General features: G+C 41.3%; 1 protein-coding gene across 27 annotated transcripts in view; it reads left to right on the forward strand.

Annotated features, from left to right (window-relative positions):
- The window catches only part of L3MBTL4 (L3MBTL histone methyl-lysine binding protein 4), a 468276-nt gene that overhangs the window by 138928 nt on the left and 311905 nt on the right, over positions 1 to 17443 (forward strand). For 23 of the 27 annotated variants that reach the window (XM_063699409.1, XM_063699407.1, XM_063699408.1 and 20 more), the window contains one exon: positions 12035 to 12126. The exons of 2 other annotated variants lie outside the window; for them this stretch is intronic. In XM_063699409.1, coding sequence (XP_063555479.1) covers positions 12035 to 12126 — 92 coding nt within the window. 2 more of the 27 variants (XM_055368454.2, XM_055368453.2) reach the window with 2 other exon arrangements.

Here is a 17443-nt window from a genome sequence, read left to right on the forward strand (position 1 = left end):
GTGTGATGTTCCCCTTCCTTATGAGAATATTTTTAAGAGACATAAATAAACACTCTAGGGTAAGGAAGAACTCAATCAAGAGTGGAAACTTGTACTCTAGAAGTGAAATTATAGACATGTAAAAATCATTTTTTGTTTAATCTGAAAATTTTGTTATTTTACTCTCATTTTTGAAGGATGTTTTCATTGGATATATAATTCTTACTTGACAGTTTTATGGCTTTCAGTACTTTAAAGATGCAATTCCATTCTTTTCTTGTCTTCCTCATTTCTCATAAGTCACCACATCTGAAATTTACAGAGCTGCTAACTGCTAGCATTTCCTATTTCTTTTCTTTGTCTTTATTTTTCTTCTTAACACTTACCGTTGTCTGACATGCCATGTATTTCACTTATTTGTCTTGTTTATTGTCTGTCTTCACCCACTAGAATTTACGATGGATACAGGTAGGGGTTTTTTTTTTTTTTTAATGCTTTGTTTTGTGCTGGACTATAAGCTCTGAGCACATAGTAAGCATTCAATTAATATTTTTTGAATGAAAAATGAGGACTGGATGAATACTGTCCTCATGACAATGTTGATTACTCTGTCCACTGTATTCTTAGCCCTTAGCTCATATGTTTGCAATTGGATTTTCCTTGTATGATAGTTATCTAGTTCCTCCACTAAGCTGCAAGCTCTTTAGGGGCAAGAACCATATCTTATCCTTATTTGAGTCATTATCACCTAACACAGGGTGTGTCTCATAGAAGGTACTATAAGCCAAAAGGTACTGGAGACAGGTCTCAATCAATTTAAAAATTATTTTGCCAAGGTTAAGGCTGCGCCCTCAGGAGGTCCTGATGACATGGGCCTGAGGTGGTCCAGGCACAGCTTCATTTTATACATTTTAGGGAGACATGAGACATCAGTCAATATATGTAAGATGTACCTTGGCTTGATCCGGAAAGGCGGGACACCTCGAAGCAGGGAGGGAGCTCCTAGGTCATAGGTAGGTAGGAGACAAATGGTTGCGTTTCTCTGAGTTTCTAGTTAGCCTTTCCAAAGGAAGCAATCAGATACACATTTATCTCAGTGAGCAGAGGGATGACTTTGAGTTCTGTCTGTCCTTTGTCCATGAGGAATTTCCTTGTGGACAAATTGTGAGGGAGGTATGTGGCTTTTTATCTTTGTAGCTATCTTATTTAGGAACAGAGTGGGAAGCAGGTTTGCCCTAAGCAGTTCCCAGCTTGACCTTTCCCTTTGGCTTAGTGATTTTGGGGTCCTGAGATTTCTTTTCCTTTCACAGTACTTAATAAGTGTGGGCTGAATCAATGAGCACCTCGCTTGGATTTTTTTCCCTTTGTCTTGTCATACATGAATAAAACATTGATGATTTCCCTATTAATGCAATCTCATGATTGAATATGGCTAAAAAACCTTGATGATTTCCCATTAATACAATGTCATGATTGAGTTTGCCACATGTGAAGGTACCATTTTAGTGCATGTTTCCACATGCACAGCTGTGAGCCTCGTCCTCATCACAAACTGTCCTCCAGCCTTCTCCTGCTTACCTGCAGGCCTGCCTGCATCAGCACACATTCCCTGTTTTCTCAGTGGAAACGATCCCGAGGCAAACCCTCCCACTTGCCCCTGATGTCACCTCTTTCTCCAGCCTCACATCCCTACTTTTTCCTGCATCTTCAGTCAAGCACTGTAGTCAGCCTCAGGTAAAGGCCACTGACGTCTTTCTAGTTAACTGAATTCAGTTGTCTTTGTTCAGTCCTCATGCTGTTTTACTTTTTAAATCAAATTTGACAGTGAAGTTCTCTACTTGAAAGCATTTCCACCTGCATTCCTCCCGTTTCTCTGGCTGCCCCTTCTCACTATCCTTTATGGTTGTTTTTCCTCCACCCACATCTTAAATGCTGCAGGTCACTAGGCTCCTCCTCTTGGCCCTACCAACCCCATGCTACACACACTCCCTGGGATTTCCTCTGCTTTAGTACCCTGCACACTGATGGGCACTAGATCCATGGTTCTAGCCTTGAACTTTCTCCTGCAACGTCTCTAGAGGGTTCATCCTAAGTCTCCTTTAGATGCCTTTGGATTTCAAAGATTCAGCATCTCTGAAAATGTACTAAGCCCCCTCCTTTAGTTTTGTCTTGCATAGTGGCAGGCATAATCATAAATTCACTCTCCTAAGCTAGAAATGTCAGAGTCCTCTTTCTCATCTCATTGATTGTCCAGTTTTGTCACGTCTCATTCAGATGGCTCTCTGCATTCTTTCTGCTCCTGTCAATCCTCACAGCATGGGGAAAGGGAGAGCTATCTCAAATCGAGACCTCGTCATATCATGCCTGCGTGCGCCATGATCTCCTTCCTGATATTTCTATGATCAGTCTTCCTTTCTTATTCTATACCATGATCCCTAAAATTGCCATCAGTAGTATCTTTTTTAAAAAAATCAAAACATCCACAAAAACAATAGGCAGGGAAGAGGAGAAACAAGTCCAAAACTTACTGTGACATTTCTTTGCTTAAAGCGTCCACTGGCTTCACAGTACATATAGACTGAAGACTGAAATTCTAAGCATGGTGTTTAATCAGATGCTTTCTTTTGCAAGGAACAGAAATCACTCAAGCTTGCTCAAGTAATGGGCTGTAGTGCAAACATGCATGTTTGGGGAGGACGGAGACTCATGGAAATTCAAGAACAGGGACTGTAGTCGGAATTCTGAGGCTATCCTGTCTGTAGGGCCACCTGCAACTGGAAACTGGCCCTCATAGGGAGCAATAGTCCTCAAAGTTAGCTGCATCAGAATCACCTGGAGGGCTTGTGGAAACAGATTGCTGGGCCCTACTCCCAGAGTTTTTGATTCAGTAGAGGCCCACATTTTCACTGATGCTCCCAAATTTTTACTTCTAGCAATTTTCTGGGTGACACTGATGCTGCTGGTTTGGGTATCACACTTTGAGAACCTTAATCTTTAAGGCATGTAACATGGTTTGGGAAACCTTTGATGAGCTCCTTCAGAATTATTTGTTCCTTTCCTTTTCAGGTTTCTTCACATTATAGTAGAACAATGATTCTCAAACTTTAACATGCATTATAATCACCTGGAATGATTGTTTTAGTGGATTGCTGGTCCCAATCACAGTTTCTGATTCATTAAATCTGAGGTGTGGTTCCCACATTTGCGTTTCTAACAAGTTTGCAGGGATGACCACACCTTGCACTGGATGAATAAACTGTTGAGTCACCAGATCTTCACTCCGAAATTCCCTTCTTGATCATACCCTCACATCTCCCAGCTCTTCCCTCTCCTTCAATTCTGTGGAATCTTATAAAAAATCCTGTTTTGTATTTTAGCTTTTCCATTCTTTCTTGTTCTTTGTTGGTTGTCTTCTGACTTCCTTTGCCTCCCAGGCCAGTTGGGACTCTTCAAGCATTTTATCTCACATTCTCATGGCTTAGAGCCTCTCAGCCACTCGGCCATCTCCTCTTCAGCCCCCAGCTGTCCGCAAATGTAACCGTCTGCTCCCACTTCCGACTGTCATGAGCTGTTGGAGAAAGTCCCCTGGTGCTGGTCGCCTCCTCTGTAGAATCACCAGTTTAACGCAGTGGGGCTGTCAGAACTGTTCTATATTCCTTATATTCAGTCCTAGTTGAATTTTCATAACTCTCCCTTTCCCCATGCTCCTGAAGGCACCGCTGTGACCTTTACTCTTAGCAGATGCCATCCTACCTCATGAAAGAGGTGAGGGTATTTGGTAGGGTGCCCTCCCATCTTCTTCCCTAGCAGCCTAAAACTCCTCTGCTTTTAACCTCATTCACCACCTGCCTTTTTATCTCAGGGTCCTCCCCCTACCTGTGTTCCCAATGCTACCTGTCTGTTCTGCTTCTCTCTCCCATCGATTATCCCTCTTTTCTGAGAGCCTTCTTTTTTTCTCTCTCTCTGGGTGCACTTCCCTCAACGGAAGAACTGAGACGTCCTGTCTCCTGATATGCTTAACAGCAACAGTCAACGAAGACTTCCTTTCTCTTTTTCCCCGTCAAGAGCTTATGTCATCTGCCTCCCAGTTCATTTGCAAACTTCTCCAGTTGTTCCTTTCACGCTTTGACTTCTGCAGTCTGACTTTTGATCTCATCGCTCTGCTGAAATCTCTGCCTCTGCGGTCCCAGTGACACCCTGGCTGTCAGATCCAGCAGTTTCTCCCATCTGCATCTTACTTGGGCGAGCAGAGCCTTTAACGCTGCTGATCTCCCTGTCCCTGGAAAACCCTCTCCCAGGAGCCCCCAGGTCTCTGTCGCCTCCTTCCAACGCTGCCTCCCTCGTGCGCCTCCCCGACCTCACTCACGTCCGAGGAAGCGCCTCCCCTGACCTCGGCTCTTCTTCCTCGGTGTCATCCCCATGGCTGCCTCTGTTTGAAGAGCTTTGCATTGCCTTTGGTAAGGATGTGTGTTTTTTACAGATTATTATGTACACTTATCGTAGATTATTCCGGATACCAAAAGTTTAACGTCTCGGAAAATGACTCACAGTTTCCTCCGCGTTCTGCGCTGGTCCCTCCACCTTTTCGGCCCTTCCTGGTGCCCGGCAGCTTCGGGACTATTTTGCCTTCTCCCTTTGCCGCCCCACCCTGTGCCTGTTGATCGGATTTCTGCATTTTCTCTCAATTTCCTTTCTACCTTTCTTTTTTATTGTAAATTGACAACTTATAAATTGTATTAATTTAGTGTGTACAAAGTGGTACTATAATTTATAAATACAATGTGGAATAATTAAATAAAACTAGTTAACTAGCCATCACCTCAAATACTTAACATGTTTTTGCAGAAAGAACATTTGAAATTTACTTTCTTAGCAGTTTTGAAATGTACAATACTCTATTAACCACATTTACCATGGTGTGCAATAGAACTGAAAACCAAACAAAAACAAAAACAAACAAAAAACAAAACCAACCCCAAACCACTGCTCCGGTCTAACAGAGACTTTGTACCCTTCGACATTCATTTCACCGTTCCCCTCATGCCCCGCAGGCTCTGTAACCACAGAGGGCACTGCATGCCCCCCTTTGTTTAGGTCACACCCACACTGTCACTTGTTTGGACTATTGTGTTGCCATTCTCAGTCTCCACTGCCTGTCTCTCCATCCTTTTCATCCTTACCTAGTGCTGATTCATAGAGGAAGTTCTGCTGGTATCACCTACCACTCGAAAGTCTCCAAGTGGTTCTCTAAACCACAAGATTAAAGCCCAAACCTGCTAGGCCAACTTTGAGGAAGCTGCATGGTCTTACGTTTGCCCCTCCAGCCCCTGCAGTGCAGCCTTCTGCTGAGTGGATCCCTGCAAACTTTGTGCTGAACCCTTCCCAGACTCTGGCATTTGCAGAAGCAGCTCTTTCTTTCCACTCTCCTGGCTTTGCCCATGCTGCTTCTCCCTGGATTGCTTGCCAGATTTCTCTTCGTCTCAAAGAGAATTGTCCTCCGGGAAGCTTTCTGTGTTCAGAGTAAATCCTCCTTCATTTTGATTCCAGACACATTGTTTGGGTTTCTTAACTGTGCATATTAGCACTTGTGTCCGCTTGTTTATTCGTCGAAACACTGAGTCCCACCATATGTCAGGTTATGGGTGATGGTTATCTGTCTACACGCCTGCCTCCCCAACTCGAGTAAATGCGGTGTGAGGGAGAAGTTGGGTTCTCTCAGTACCTGCTTTGCCTGGGGAGACGAGCACTACATGAATTTAAATTCGGTAGTACTGAAATGAAAAGCAGCCTGACTGCGCACGTGAAAAATGTAGGGAGAGCATGGAAAGGGTCCCGTTACAGTGACCTGGCAGAGGGACTAAAATGTGAGTCTGCAGCTGTGGCCTAAGCGGGGTATTGTTCAGCAGTGATCAGTTGTTCAGATTAGGAAGATGGTATCATTTCCAGTTGGTACCACAAAAGAAGGCGCTATTTATAACAGTGTGGTTGGTTGCCACTGACAGTTGTTTCTCACATATTCTAAGGCATTTCCTGATGGAGTCACGTGCAGCATAACTTATGAAATGAAATGGAAATATCACCATGAAGGGTTGTGTTTATGGCTAATGGAATTGGGAAAGGGCCACTCTTAAGATATACCTGGTTGTATCCTTAAGAATGACAGTTGATTCATTCTTTACCCCTGCCATTTGCATTTTGGGTTCATAAAATTACTGATAAGTACTGTGCAGTTTCCTAGAACTGGATGTTCTTGTGGCCAAATCTGTCAGCCTTTGTCTTGCTTCACGAATCTCATTGCCTTAACACATGGTCTTCATTTTTTTCTTATGATTTTTATTTGTATATAAACATGTGCAGTTCTAAAGACAAGGTTCATATAAACAGTGCTTAATTGATATTTAAAAAGTAATGCGTGATCATAATGATAATTTGACTTCTGTTGTTGGATATTTAGATATTTTTCCAACTTTGTACTGTTGTAAAGGCTGAATTTATTCCTTTTGCATTGTTAGAATAAAATATTAAAGTTGGGATGAATAGATCAGTGAATTGTAACATCTTAATTTTTGGCTATAAATATATATTGTCGACATGACTTTCAAAAGTTTTTTGTTTGTTTTTTTTTTGTTTGTTTTTTGAGGCAGAGTCTCGCTCCGTCACCCAAGCTGGAGTGTAGTGGTGCGATCTTGGCTCACTGTACACTCTGCTTCCCGGGTTCACACCATTCTCCTGCCTCAGCCTCCCGAGTAGCTGGAACTACAGGCACCCACCACCATTCCTGGCTAATTTTTTTGTATTTTTAGTAGAGATGGGGTTTCACCATGTTAGGATGGTCTCGATCTCCTGACCTCGTGATCCGCCCGCTTCAGCCTCCCAAAGTGCTGGGATTACAGGCGTGAGCCACCGCGCCCGGCAACTTTCAAAAGTTTTAATCAAATTTACAAAGCCACCATCCATGAGTGACCTTATTCATTTTCCTGCAAACTTAATTTTATGGTGCTTTTAAACTTAAAAGTTACTAATTAAATTGGAATTTCTGTTCCATTTTGACTGTGTGTGCTAGAGTGAGTCAGCGGTGTCTAGTGGGGGTGCCAGAGCTAGGGATTTTGTTTACATACAGAGTTTTCCAAATGTGTGAACTGTGTGATCTCCATGAGCTTCAGCTTTTCAGAACAATAAAATAGGGCTATTAATCTAATATTCAATGTTGTAAATAAGTGAATATGTATACATTCACACATATGTGCTCACACACACACACACGTATACACATACACATATCCCAATCAGTACCTGGTATACATATGTATATATTAAGTGACAGGTAACATTTAACCAAATATATTTTGTTTATTATATAATGTTTGGCAGAAGGTTAATAATTGGAACATTTTTCTATAGCCAATGAATATAGTGAGAAGAAATGGAATTTAGGGTTTATGAAGTTGGTTTATGGAATATGTAATATTCCATAAAATGAGTGCCATATCTATAGTATGTCTGAGAAAACAGCAGAAAAAATAAATTTAGTGACTGAAGCAGTGTTGTCTCATAGCTGGTTCCTTCTGTCCAGGAAACTGAGAAATGAATTGGTCAAAATAGACACATTTGAATTCATATTTAAGGCCCAGAGTGCTATTCTGCCTGTCTTCCTTTCCTTTAATTCATTAAACAATTTTTTTTTTTTTGAGACAGAGTTTTGTTCTTATTGCCCAGGCTGGAGTGCAATGGCGCAATCTCGGCTCATTGCAATCTCTGCCTCCCGGGTTCAAGCGATTCTCCTGTCTCAGCCTCCTGAGTAGCTGGGATTACAGGCTCCTGTCACTATGCCCGGCTAATTTTTGGTATTTTTAGTAGAAGCAGGGTTTCACCGTGTTGGCCAGGCTGGTCTCGAACTCCTGACCTCAGGTGATTCAACCACCTTGGCCTCCCAAAATGCTGGGATTACAGGTGTGAGCCACTGCTCCCGGGCCATTAAACAAATATTTATGGCAAGGCATGATTGTAGCTCCAGAGAAACAATGATGAAAATACCAAGACAGTTTCCCCTCCTTTTTAGAAGCTTATATTCTACTTCCAAGTAGAATATGGTTAATTTCAGCTAAAGTGCTTTCTGTGAAAAATGAAACAACATGGTGAGAAACAGAGGTGAGAGAATGCCTTTATAATTCAGTGACCAGGGAGGACCCGTCTACAGGCTCTGAGGTGAAAGCAAACTTGATATTCCCTCATCTCACTTGCAGGCATGATGTTACTGAGTAATCCTCTTGCTTCACCAAAATATGCAATTCAATGATAGTTTTTATTGCTTGATATTATGTATTCTTATTTTTGATCAATTTTAAAAGGTTCTTTGGTACATATGTGATCATAAAAGGAGGCCTTAGATAGAGTTTACTTTCGGTGAAGTGATAATGCATGACAATTGGAAATATGATTAAATTGAGAAATTACATGCAATCTTTTAAAGAACACAGCTGTTGTAGAAAATGAGATATCTGTATTTGCTTTAGAGCCAACACTGCTGTAATGTTTTTTGTAAAGCACATAACTGTAATGCAGCAAAATGCTTGTGTGGAAATTGGGATGTTGAATAGTCTTCCTGGAGCATCTTCAGGGTTTGTCAGATTGCTTTCTCTCTCTGGCAAAATAAAACATCTGGTGGCAGAAACAGTGCAAACCTTTAGGCGTTCTAATGGGCCAATGGACTGTGAGCTCCCTGGTGGAAATCACACCATGACGTCTCAGTATTTCCAAACAATACAAGAAAATCCATCGATGACAATTCTGGTGTCTTATTTGATGATCAAGATGCTTTAAAAATTTCTCATACATTAGTAAGTGTATCTAGCAATAACGAGTTAGTGTTGTGACAGATAGTGAATATTAATGTCCATGCTTTTTTGAGTCTAATTTTTAGCTATAAATTGATATGATGTTTTTCTTTATTAGCTATGTTTAAATTACTTCCCTTTGTTGTCAATAACATATATGGGTAGCAAAAGAAATAAAGTATATATGATTTATTTTTCATCTACTAGACAGCAGATTTTACTCACTTCAGTGGAAATGGATAAAATTTCCACGTAACATTTTTCTGCACACTTGTCACATTAACAGGGGCTCAGAAATTATTATTATTATTACTATTATTATTATTATTATTTTATTTTTTTCTGAGACGGAGTTTCACTCTGTTGCCCAGGCTGGAGTGCAATGGCGCGACCTTCACTCACTGCAACCTCTGCCTCCCAGGTTCAAGCAATTCTCCTGCCTCAGCCTCCCAAGTAGCTGGGATTATAGGCATGCACCATTATACCTGGCTAATTTTGTATTTTTAGGAGAGATGGGGTTTCACCATGTTGACCAGGCTGGTCTCGAACTCCTGATCTCCGGTGATCCACCTGCCTCAGCTTCCCAAGTGCTGGGATTACAGGCGTAAGCCACTGCACCTGGCCAGAAATTTTTTAACGACAAAAAGTTTACATGAATTATTCCCACCCAATTGATGGATTTTGTGTTTGTTATTCAGTCAGATTGTTGTATTGTCTCGAGAGGTTTCAAATGTTCTAGTGAGAGGTGCATCTTACCTCCTGTCATCTCTGGTGCTGATGCAGCACTGACCTTTTACCATCTGCATCTTCTTCTGGAACATTCACAGCAAACATAGATGCTAAAATTAGGACTCAGCATTTTCTGATGAGTATTCTCCAAGGATGTGTGTGTGTATAGCTAAGTAGTAATACTTGTAGATAATTTTTAAAATATAGATTGTGTTAAATAAAGAAAGAATATTTATGTCAATCTTGCCATCCACATGTAGCCACTGTTAGTATTCTGCTGTTTCTTTCCAATTGCTTTTCTACGTGAATGTGTTTGGTTGTGTGGACATACATATGCCTGTTGCTTAGCACATAGAAGGTGCTGTATAAATATGTGAATAAATGAATGTCTTAATATATGGAATAACTTATATATATGTATGTATGTTATTTTATTTTTAAATGAGAAATAATTGTATATATTTATGGGGTAAAATGTAATTTTTGATATATGCTTGTGGAATGATTATATCAAGTGAATTGACATATCCGTCACCTCACATACTTATGTTTTTTTGTCATGAGAATATTTAAAATCTATTCTTGTTAGCAGTTTTGAGGTATATAACATTATTCACTATAGTCAGCATGCTGTGGAAAATATCTCTAAAGCTTATACCTGCTGTCTAACTGGAACGTTGTATCCTTTGGGCAACATCCCCCCATTGCCAATTCCTTTGTCATCCAGCCTCTGGTACCCACCTTTCTAAGCACTGCTTCAATGAGTTTGACTTTTTTTATTGCATGTCTATAAGATCATGCAGTATTTATTTTTCTGTGCCTAACTTATTTCACTGTGCCTAACTTATTTCACTTAGCATAAGTAAGGACACAAAACAGCAGATATGATCTAAATAGACACTGTTTTGTGTCTTTACTTAGTTTTTTTACTTAACCCAGATAATTCTCAAAATATATTAAATACATAAAACATAAAAATATAGTTTTCGATAACCTCAGAATCATATATGTATGTATGTACAATAGTTTCTTTAACCTCCTTCCCATATTAATACTACTTTGCATTTTGCTGTTATTTTGTGATGTACATTTTTACTATCAACTTTTATCAGTGCTTAACTACTCTCTTAGTATGTAATCCTAGAGAAGAAGTTACTGGGGAGTAGAATGTAAACCTGAGATAACTATTAATCCTTTTTGCCAGCTTTTGTTATTCAAAAATGATAATTTTGTTGAATTACAAAGATTAGCTATTCATCTAGAAAATTTGGAAAGCAGAAAAAGAAAGCACAAAGAAAATTGGGAAGGAATTATTTATAATTCTGGCACTTAAGATGATTTCATTTGAATGTTTTTGATTTATGTAAGTTTAGTCTTATTTAATCTATTACACATTTACCAAAAATGATCATTTAATCTATTACACATTTACCAAAAATGATCAATTTGTTTCCTTAACTGCTTCTTTTTCCTACTTAGTAGTATCTCATTACATAGTCCTTCTCTGCCTTTAGACAGTTGTCTACAAAGCAATTTACTGGCTGGTTTTGAAAGGGCATGTCCATGTAACGCGTTTAATTACCTCCTCCTTTGTGGACCTTTACTTTGTTTCCAGTGTTTAATTTGATGTGGGATTCTAGGAAAAAAACTCTTGTGTTTTGCCCCTTGGGCGTGTCTACTGTGATTGCATTAAGACAAATTCCTAGGAGAATTGCTGGTTCAACTTTTAGGAACGATTTTTTTTTCCCCAAGATGAGATTTCGCTCTTGTGGCCCAGGCTGGAGTGCAGTAGTGCGATCTCGGCTCACTGCAACCTCCACCTCCTGGGTTCAAGTAATTCTCCTGCTTCAGCTTTCCAAGTAGCTGGGATTACAGGCACCCGCCACGATGCCCAGCTAATTTTTGTATTTTTAGTAGAGACGGGGTTTCACCATATTGGCCAGGCGGGTCTCAAACTCTTAGCCTCAGGTGATCCACCTGCCTTGGCCTCCCAAAGTGCTGGGATTACAGGCGTGAGTCACCACACCAGGCCAGGAACGATTTTTAAGCTTTGCCAAATACTGCCACATTAGCTTTCCACAGGTTGTGCCAATTGACATTCACAGCAAAAAGTAGTATGAAAGTGGAAGGAGATTATAAAAAACTTTAGACTATTAACTGTAAAATTAGCTAAATCACTTTCCAGAAAGCCTGTGCCTGTTCACCCTCTTAGAGAGGAGCAAGATGGTACCTAACTTGAGAGTTCACTAAGCATTTTCTAGAGGGTGAGACATATTCATTAGCCTGGTCCGAAACAGGAAGAGCTGAATATGGAGTGGTTAGGTGATTTTACTAAACGTTCATATGAATTGAGAGAGAAGACTTCTTAGTTGCTGGGTCTTTCAACTACCAATTTAACTAATTAGCCTGCTTCTTGAGTTTATTGTCAAGTAAGTTTATTATTTTCCTGTCACTAATCATTTTGAGAAAAGTCATTGTGTTTTCTCTTCCAGTCCCTTCAGCGGCTGCACAGGGAGCATGGTCTTGGGAGTGGTACTTGAAAGAACAGAAGGCTGTCGCAGCACCTGTTGAGCTGTTTTCCAAGGTCAGCCACTGAAGGACTTATATTTTTGCAAGGAAGCAACACTTAAGAGGTTTAGTTTAAATGAAATGACTTTCCTAGATAGCCCATCAACTTATTCGAATTATTTGTAGGCTCTGCTGGAAAATGACCCCACAAACCTAATCAGAGCTTTAGTGTTTCAGAGTGGGCTGGAGCCCGGCGCCGCCACCTGCCAGCTCTGTGACCTTGGGCAAGTCATTCAATTCAGTTTCCTCATCCATGAGGTAGGAAAGGTTCCCTACCTTTCTCCTTGGGTGGTTGGAGGCCTAAATCAGTTGTACCCATAAAGGATATAGGATGCAATGTGCATACTATAAATGCTCAAGAAAGTGTTAGGTTTTACTTCTATTAGCCAGTATTACCTGCAGTTAGAGGGATCTGTTTGGATGTGTTTCTAAGAGTGGTGAGTCAAGCAAGATGTTAGAGAAGACATTGAAACCCCTGAATCCTGGCATACATGACTAGAAAGGTGAACAGAGCAGCTGGTGTAGACTTCCTTGACCATCTGCTAGCACCAGGGCCTTACAGGGGATCATCTTTACCCAAGACACCAAATCTTCTGATAGTCTTTTTGTTCTTCTTGGTCTGAATTTTAGATGTTTTGGGGAAATTTATATGCATCAGATTTACCTCGTTACTTTACTTTTTTTTTTTCTTTTTCTTTTTTTTGTGAGACGGAGTCTGGCTCTATCGCCAGGCTGGAGTGCAGTGGCATGATCTTGGCTCGCGGCAACCTCCAACTCCCTGGTTCAAGCGATTCTCCTGCCTCAGCATCTGAGAAGCTGGGATTACAGGTGCGTGCCACCACGCCCAGCTAATTTTTGTATTTTTAGTAGAGACGGGGTTTCGCTGTGTTGGCCAGGGTGGTCTCCATCTCCTGACCTCATGATCCGCCTGCCTTGGCCTCCCAAAGTGCCGGGGATTACAGGAGTAAGCCGCCGTGCCCAGCCCATTTCTTTACAGCAGGAAACTACAACTTTTTATTTGGTTTACTTTTCATGACATCTGCTGAGTTACATCTAGTATTTGTTAGCATGTGAAAGGGCCAGCATTTGTAATCCTGGATATGGCAGTGGGACAGGGAAGAAGAGGTATAGCGAAGAAGAAAAGAAAGGGAAACCAAATGCAGACCCCTCGTGTTCAAGAAATGATGCATGTCCTTTTGTTGTCTAGGTGGTATGCTTCACTAACAAACAGTATGAAGGTCATACCATGGAAAATGAGAACATCTAGAGCAGCGTTCTTAACCCAGCCTTTGCACCATCTACTTTTGTGAGCTTTGGAGAGCACAGCGTGGGTCTTCCTGAGACCTACTAAATCAGACCCTCAGGGGCTGGGCCTGGAAATGTGTAGCTTGAGAACCTCCTGCATTCTTTGTGCAGGTTTGAGGCTGACTACCATAGAAGGTTTAAGAACTGTACAGTTTCTGTCTAGGAGTCAGGTCCATGTTTCCCCACATTGCTTTCACCTGATAAGACTTAGAGGGTTTCTTCCATCAAAAGGTGCAAGCTCAGTAAAGTAAGGGATTGTCCTACATGTATCCCGGCAGTGCCTGCTGTGTTGAGTGTGCTCAGATGATCAGTTGCTGTTGAGTGACTTCTAGGGAAACTCTTCTCACTTCTGAGTGTAAAGATCTTTGAAGGTGGTTGGCTGGGACCAGGGCGGTTCAGTGTAGCTCACAGTCACCTTGCCCTTTCCCCACTGCGCCTTCCTGCCCTTGCCACTGTGACACCCAAGGGCAGAGGTAGCGGGGTCAAGGTCCAGGATTTGAGGTTGAGCCAAAGAACATAGGTGAGGTTTGCGCCCCGATGGCTGCTGTGGCTTAGGAGTCACACCTGTGCCATGTCCTCATCAGGGTCCTAGGGCAAGGGTCCTCTCTTACACCCCACCCCCCACTCTGCCACCAGGATTAAATCAGATGTTTGGGTGTTAAGGGTGAAGTGTGGACTAATTTTCAGAGCAAGGAAAGTTTTGGCTGATGACAGCCAAGTGCTAGATTCCCTGTCCAGCTCCTGTGTTGCCCCACCATCTCAGCCCGTCAGGGTGTTAACATTATTCTAGAGCTTCTTCTCTGAGATCCTTTAAGCCCTATCAGCCAGAGCAAGAACACCTGCAGGATTCAGAATTTCTCCTTCAGATTTTCCCTTATGACCTGGTGTTAACTAAAAAAAGACCAAAAGGACAAATGTGGGATTTCTGTTCCTGAAATAAATCCTCATGATGGTGTTGGGAATGGTGTGATCATAGGCTCTGGGTCATGTAGCTTTCCCCCTTGACTTTATAGAGAGATGACAAAAGAGGTGCTGGAAGGCAGTAAGTGGGAGGGGCAGAACGTTGTGGGACATACAGACAGGAGTGGGCCCCCTTGGCAGGGTGGAGAGAGTTGGAGAGACTCTTTGAAGGAGGCGGGTGGTGAGCAGGTGATGCACCCTTTGATGATTCTTTGGCTAACGACTTTCTCAAGCTTTTGAACTCTAATATTTGTCATCTCTGAAAGTAACAGCAAAGCGTTAGTGTGTGAGAAAACAGACATGTTTGACATGTTGGACTGCCTTTCTCTCCAGTCATAATCTAACACTCAAGCTGCCCATGTGTTTAAGACTCTGTGTGTGCAAAGTGCCATGTAAGACTGGCCAAAACACTAAAGAACGTATGACATGGTGTCTTAGGATCTTGCGGGCTAGTTGGGATATGATATGCCCTTAATAACACAGCAACAATCTGAGGTAGAATGTTAATTGCCCACAAGTAATGAATTTATTAGGAATTCCATGTGTGAGATGAGACCTCATTCGACCCTGAATGCGGAGAGAATTAAGCTCACAAATTATTACGTCTGATTTGCCCTAATAACTAAAGAAGATGCTTGTGTTCAAGATCACAGTGTTACTCTAACTGGAATTTGTATTTTCAGATGAAATAAGCATTGTCTATAATTAAAAATAGGTTTTAATATAATCAAAAAGGCAGATGGTTCATGTCAGCTTTCCAAAAAGGAGCATCAGACTAAACTCAATTTTATATTGACATTGTGCTTTTGACTATTAATGTTCATTTTCATTGTGTAAATATTAGTATAATGTTGTTCAGGTCAGCCAGCTGAGATGGAACCCTTCAGCTTTTGACACCGAAATGTTGAAAATAAAACTTAATTCTATGCTTAGAAAACCCCAAAGATTCTGCCAAAAGGCTCCTGGGACTGATAAATGAATTCAGTAAAGTTTCAGGATACAAAATCAGTGTACAAAAGTCAGTAGCATTTCTATACACCAATAATGTTCAAGCTGAGAGAAAATTAAGAACACAATCCCAATTACAATAGGCACACACAGAGAAAAATATCTAGGAATACATTTAACCAAGAAGGTGAAAGATCTTTTCAAGGAGAACTACAAAACACGGCTAAAAGAAATCAAAGATGACATATAAACAACTGGAAAAACATTCCATGCTCATGGGTGGGAAGAATCAATATCATTAAAGTGGCCATACTCCCCAAAGCAATCTATAGATTAAACATTATTCCTATCAAACTACCAATGTCATTTTTCACAGAACCAAAAAAACTTACTCTAAAATTCACAAGGAACTAAAAAAGAGCCCAAATAGTGAAAGCAATCCTAAGCAAAAATAACAAAGCATCATATTACCTGACTTCAAACTATACTGCAAGGCTACAGAAACCAAACAGCATGGTACTGGTACAAAAACACATACATAGAACAATGGAACAGAATAAAGAGCCCAGAAATAAAGCTGCACATGTACAGCCATCTTATCTTTGACAAAGCTGACAGAAAAAAAGCAATGGGGAAAGGACTCCCTATTCAATAAATGGTGCTGGGATAGCTGGCTAGCCATATACAGAAGATTAAAACTAGACCCCCTACCTTTCACCATATACAAAAACTAAATCAAGATGAATTAATAATTTAAATGTAAGACCTCAAACTATAAGAGTTCTAAAAGAAAACCTAGGAGACACCATTCTCAACATTGGTCTTGAGAAAGAATTTATGACTAAATCCTCAAAAGCAATTACAGCAAAAACAAAATTTGACAACTGAGACCTAATTAAACTAAAGGGCTTCTGCACAGCAAAAGAAACCATCAACAGAGTAAAGAGACAACCTACAGAATGGGAGAAAATATTCACAAACTATGCAGATGACAAAGATCTAATGTATCCAGAATCTATAAGGAACTAGATTCAATAAGCAAAAACCAATTAACCCATTAAAAATGGGCAAAAGGCCGGGCGCGGTGGCTCACGCCTGTAATCCCAGCACTTTGGGAGGCCGAGGTGGGCGGATCACGAGGTCAGGAGATCGAGACCATCCTGGCTAACATGGTGAAACCCCTTCTCTACTAAAAATACAAAAAATTAGCCGGGCGGGGTGGCGGGCGCCTGTAGTCCCAGCTACTCGGGAGGCTGAGGCAGGAGAATGGCGTGAACCCGGGAGGCGGAGCTTGCAGTGAGCCGAGATCGCGCCACTGCACTCCAGCCTGGGCGACAGAGCGAGACTCCGTCTCAAAAAAAAAAAAAAAAAAAAAAAAAAAAAAAAAAAATGGGCAAAAGAAGAATGAAGGAGATGGAGAAGGCGAAAGGAGAAGAAAAAAGAAGAAAAAGTAAAAAATAAAAAATGGGCAAAAGACATGAACAGACACTTCTCAAAAGAAGACATACAAGTGGCCAACAAACATAAAAAATGGTCAACATCACTAATCATCAGAGAAATGCAAATTAAAACCACAACGAGATACCATCTCACACAAGCCAGAATGCTTATTATTATAAAGTCAAAAAACAACAGATACTTGCAAGGCTGCAGAGAAAGAAAGGCACATGGAGTTGCATGTTCATTGCAGCACTATTCACCATAGCAAAGACATTGAATTGACCTAGGTGCCCATCAGTGGTGTCATCCTCTTTCCACTGTTGTTCCTGTTCTGTTTCTGACCCTGGTCTGAGTGACTTCTCATGGGTTGTCTCTCTCCCAAATTATTGTTCTGTGGCCTTTGCAGTCCTGCCTGTGGTAAAACAAATTATGCAATTTTCCCAAGAGCTCAACACATCGTTCCCTCCTCCCTGTGGCCAGGTGCACACCTGCTTCCCCTGGGCACTCTGCCTCCTGGGTGCCCCTGTACCACATCCACTTCTCCCTCTGGGTGCAGGCAGGCCTAGCCTACTCCAGCTCCCAACCACTCCTTTCTTACCCTATTTCCACTTGCATGCCCAACCCTCCCTTCTTGGTGATTTATGCAGTCGTAACACTGCTATTTCCACTCTTGCTGCCTC

The sequence above is a fragment of the Gorilla gorilla genome, chromosome 17 (genome assembly GCF_029281585.2).
Source record: "Gorilla gorilla gorilla isolate KB3781 chromosome 17, NHGRI_mGorGor1-v2.1_pri, whole genome shotgun sequence".
Classification (NCBI taxonomy): domain Eukaryota; kingdom Metazoa; phylum Chordata; class Mammalia; order Primates; family Hominidae; genus Gorilla; species Gorilla gorilla.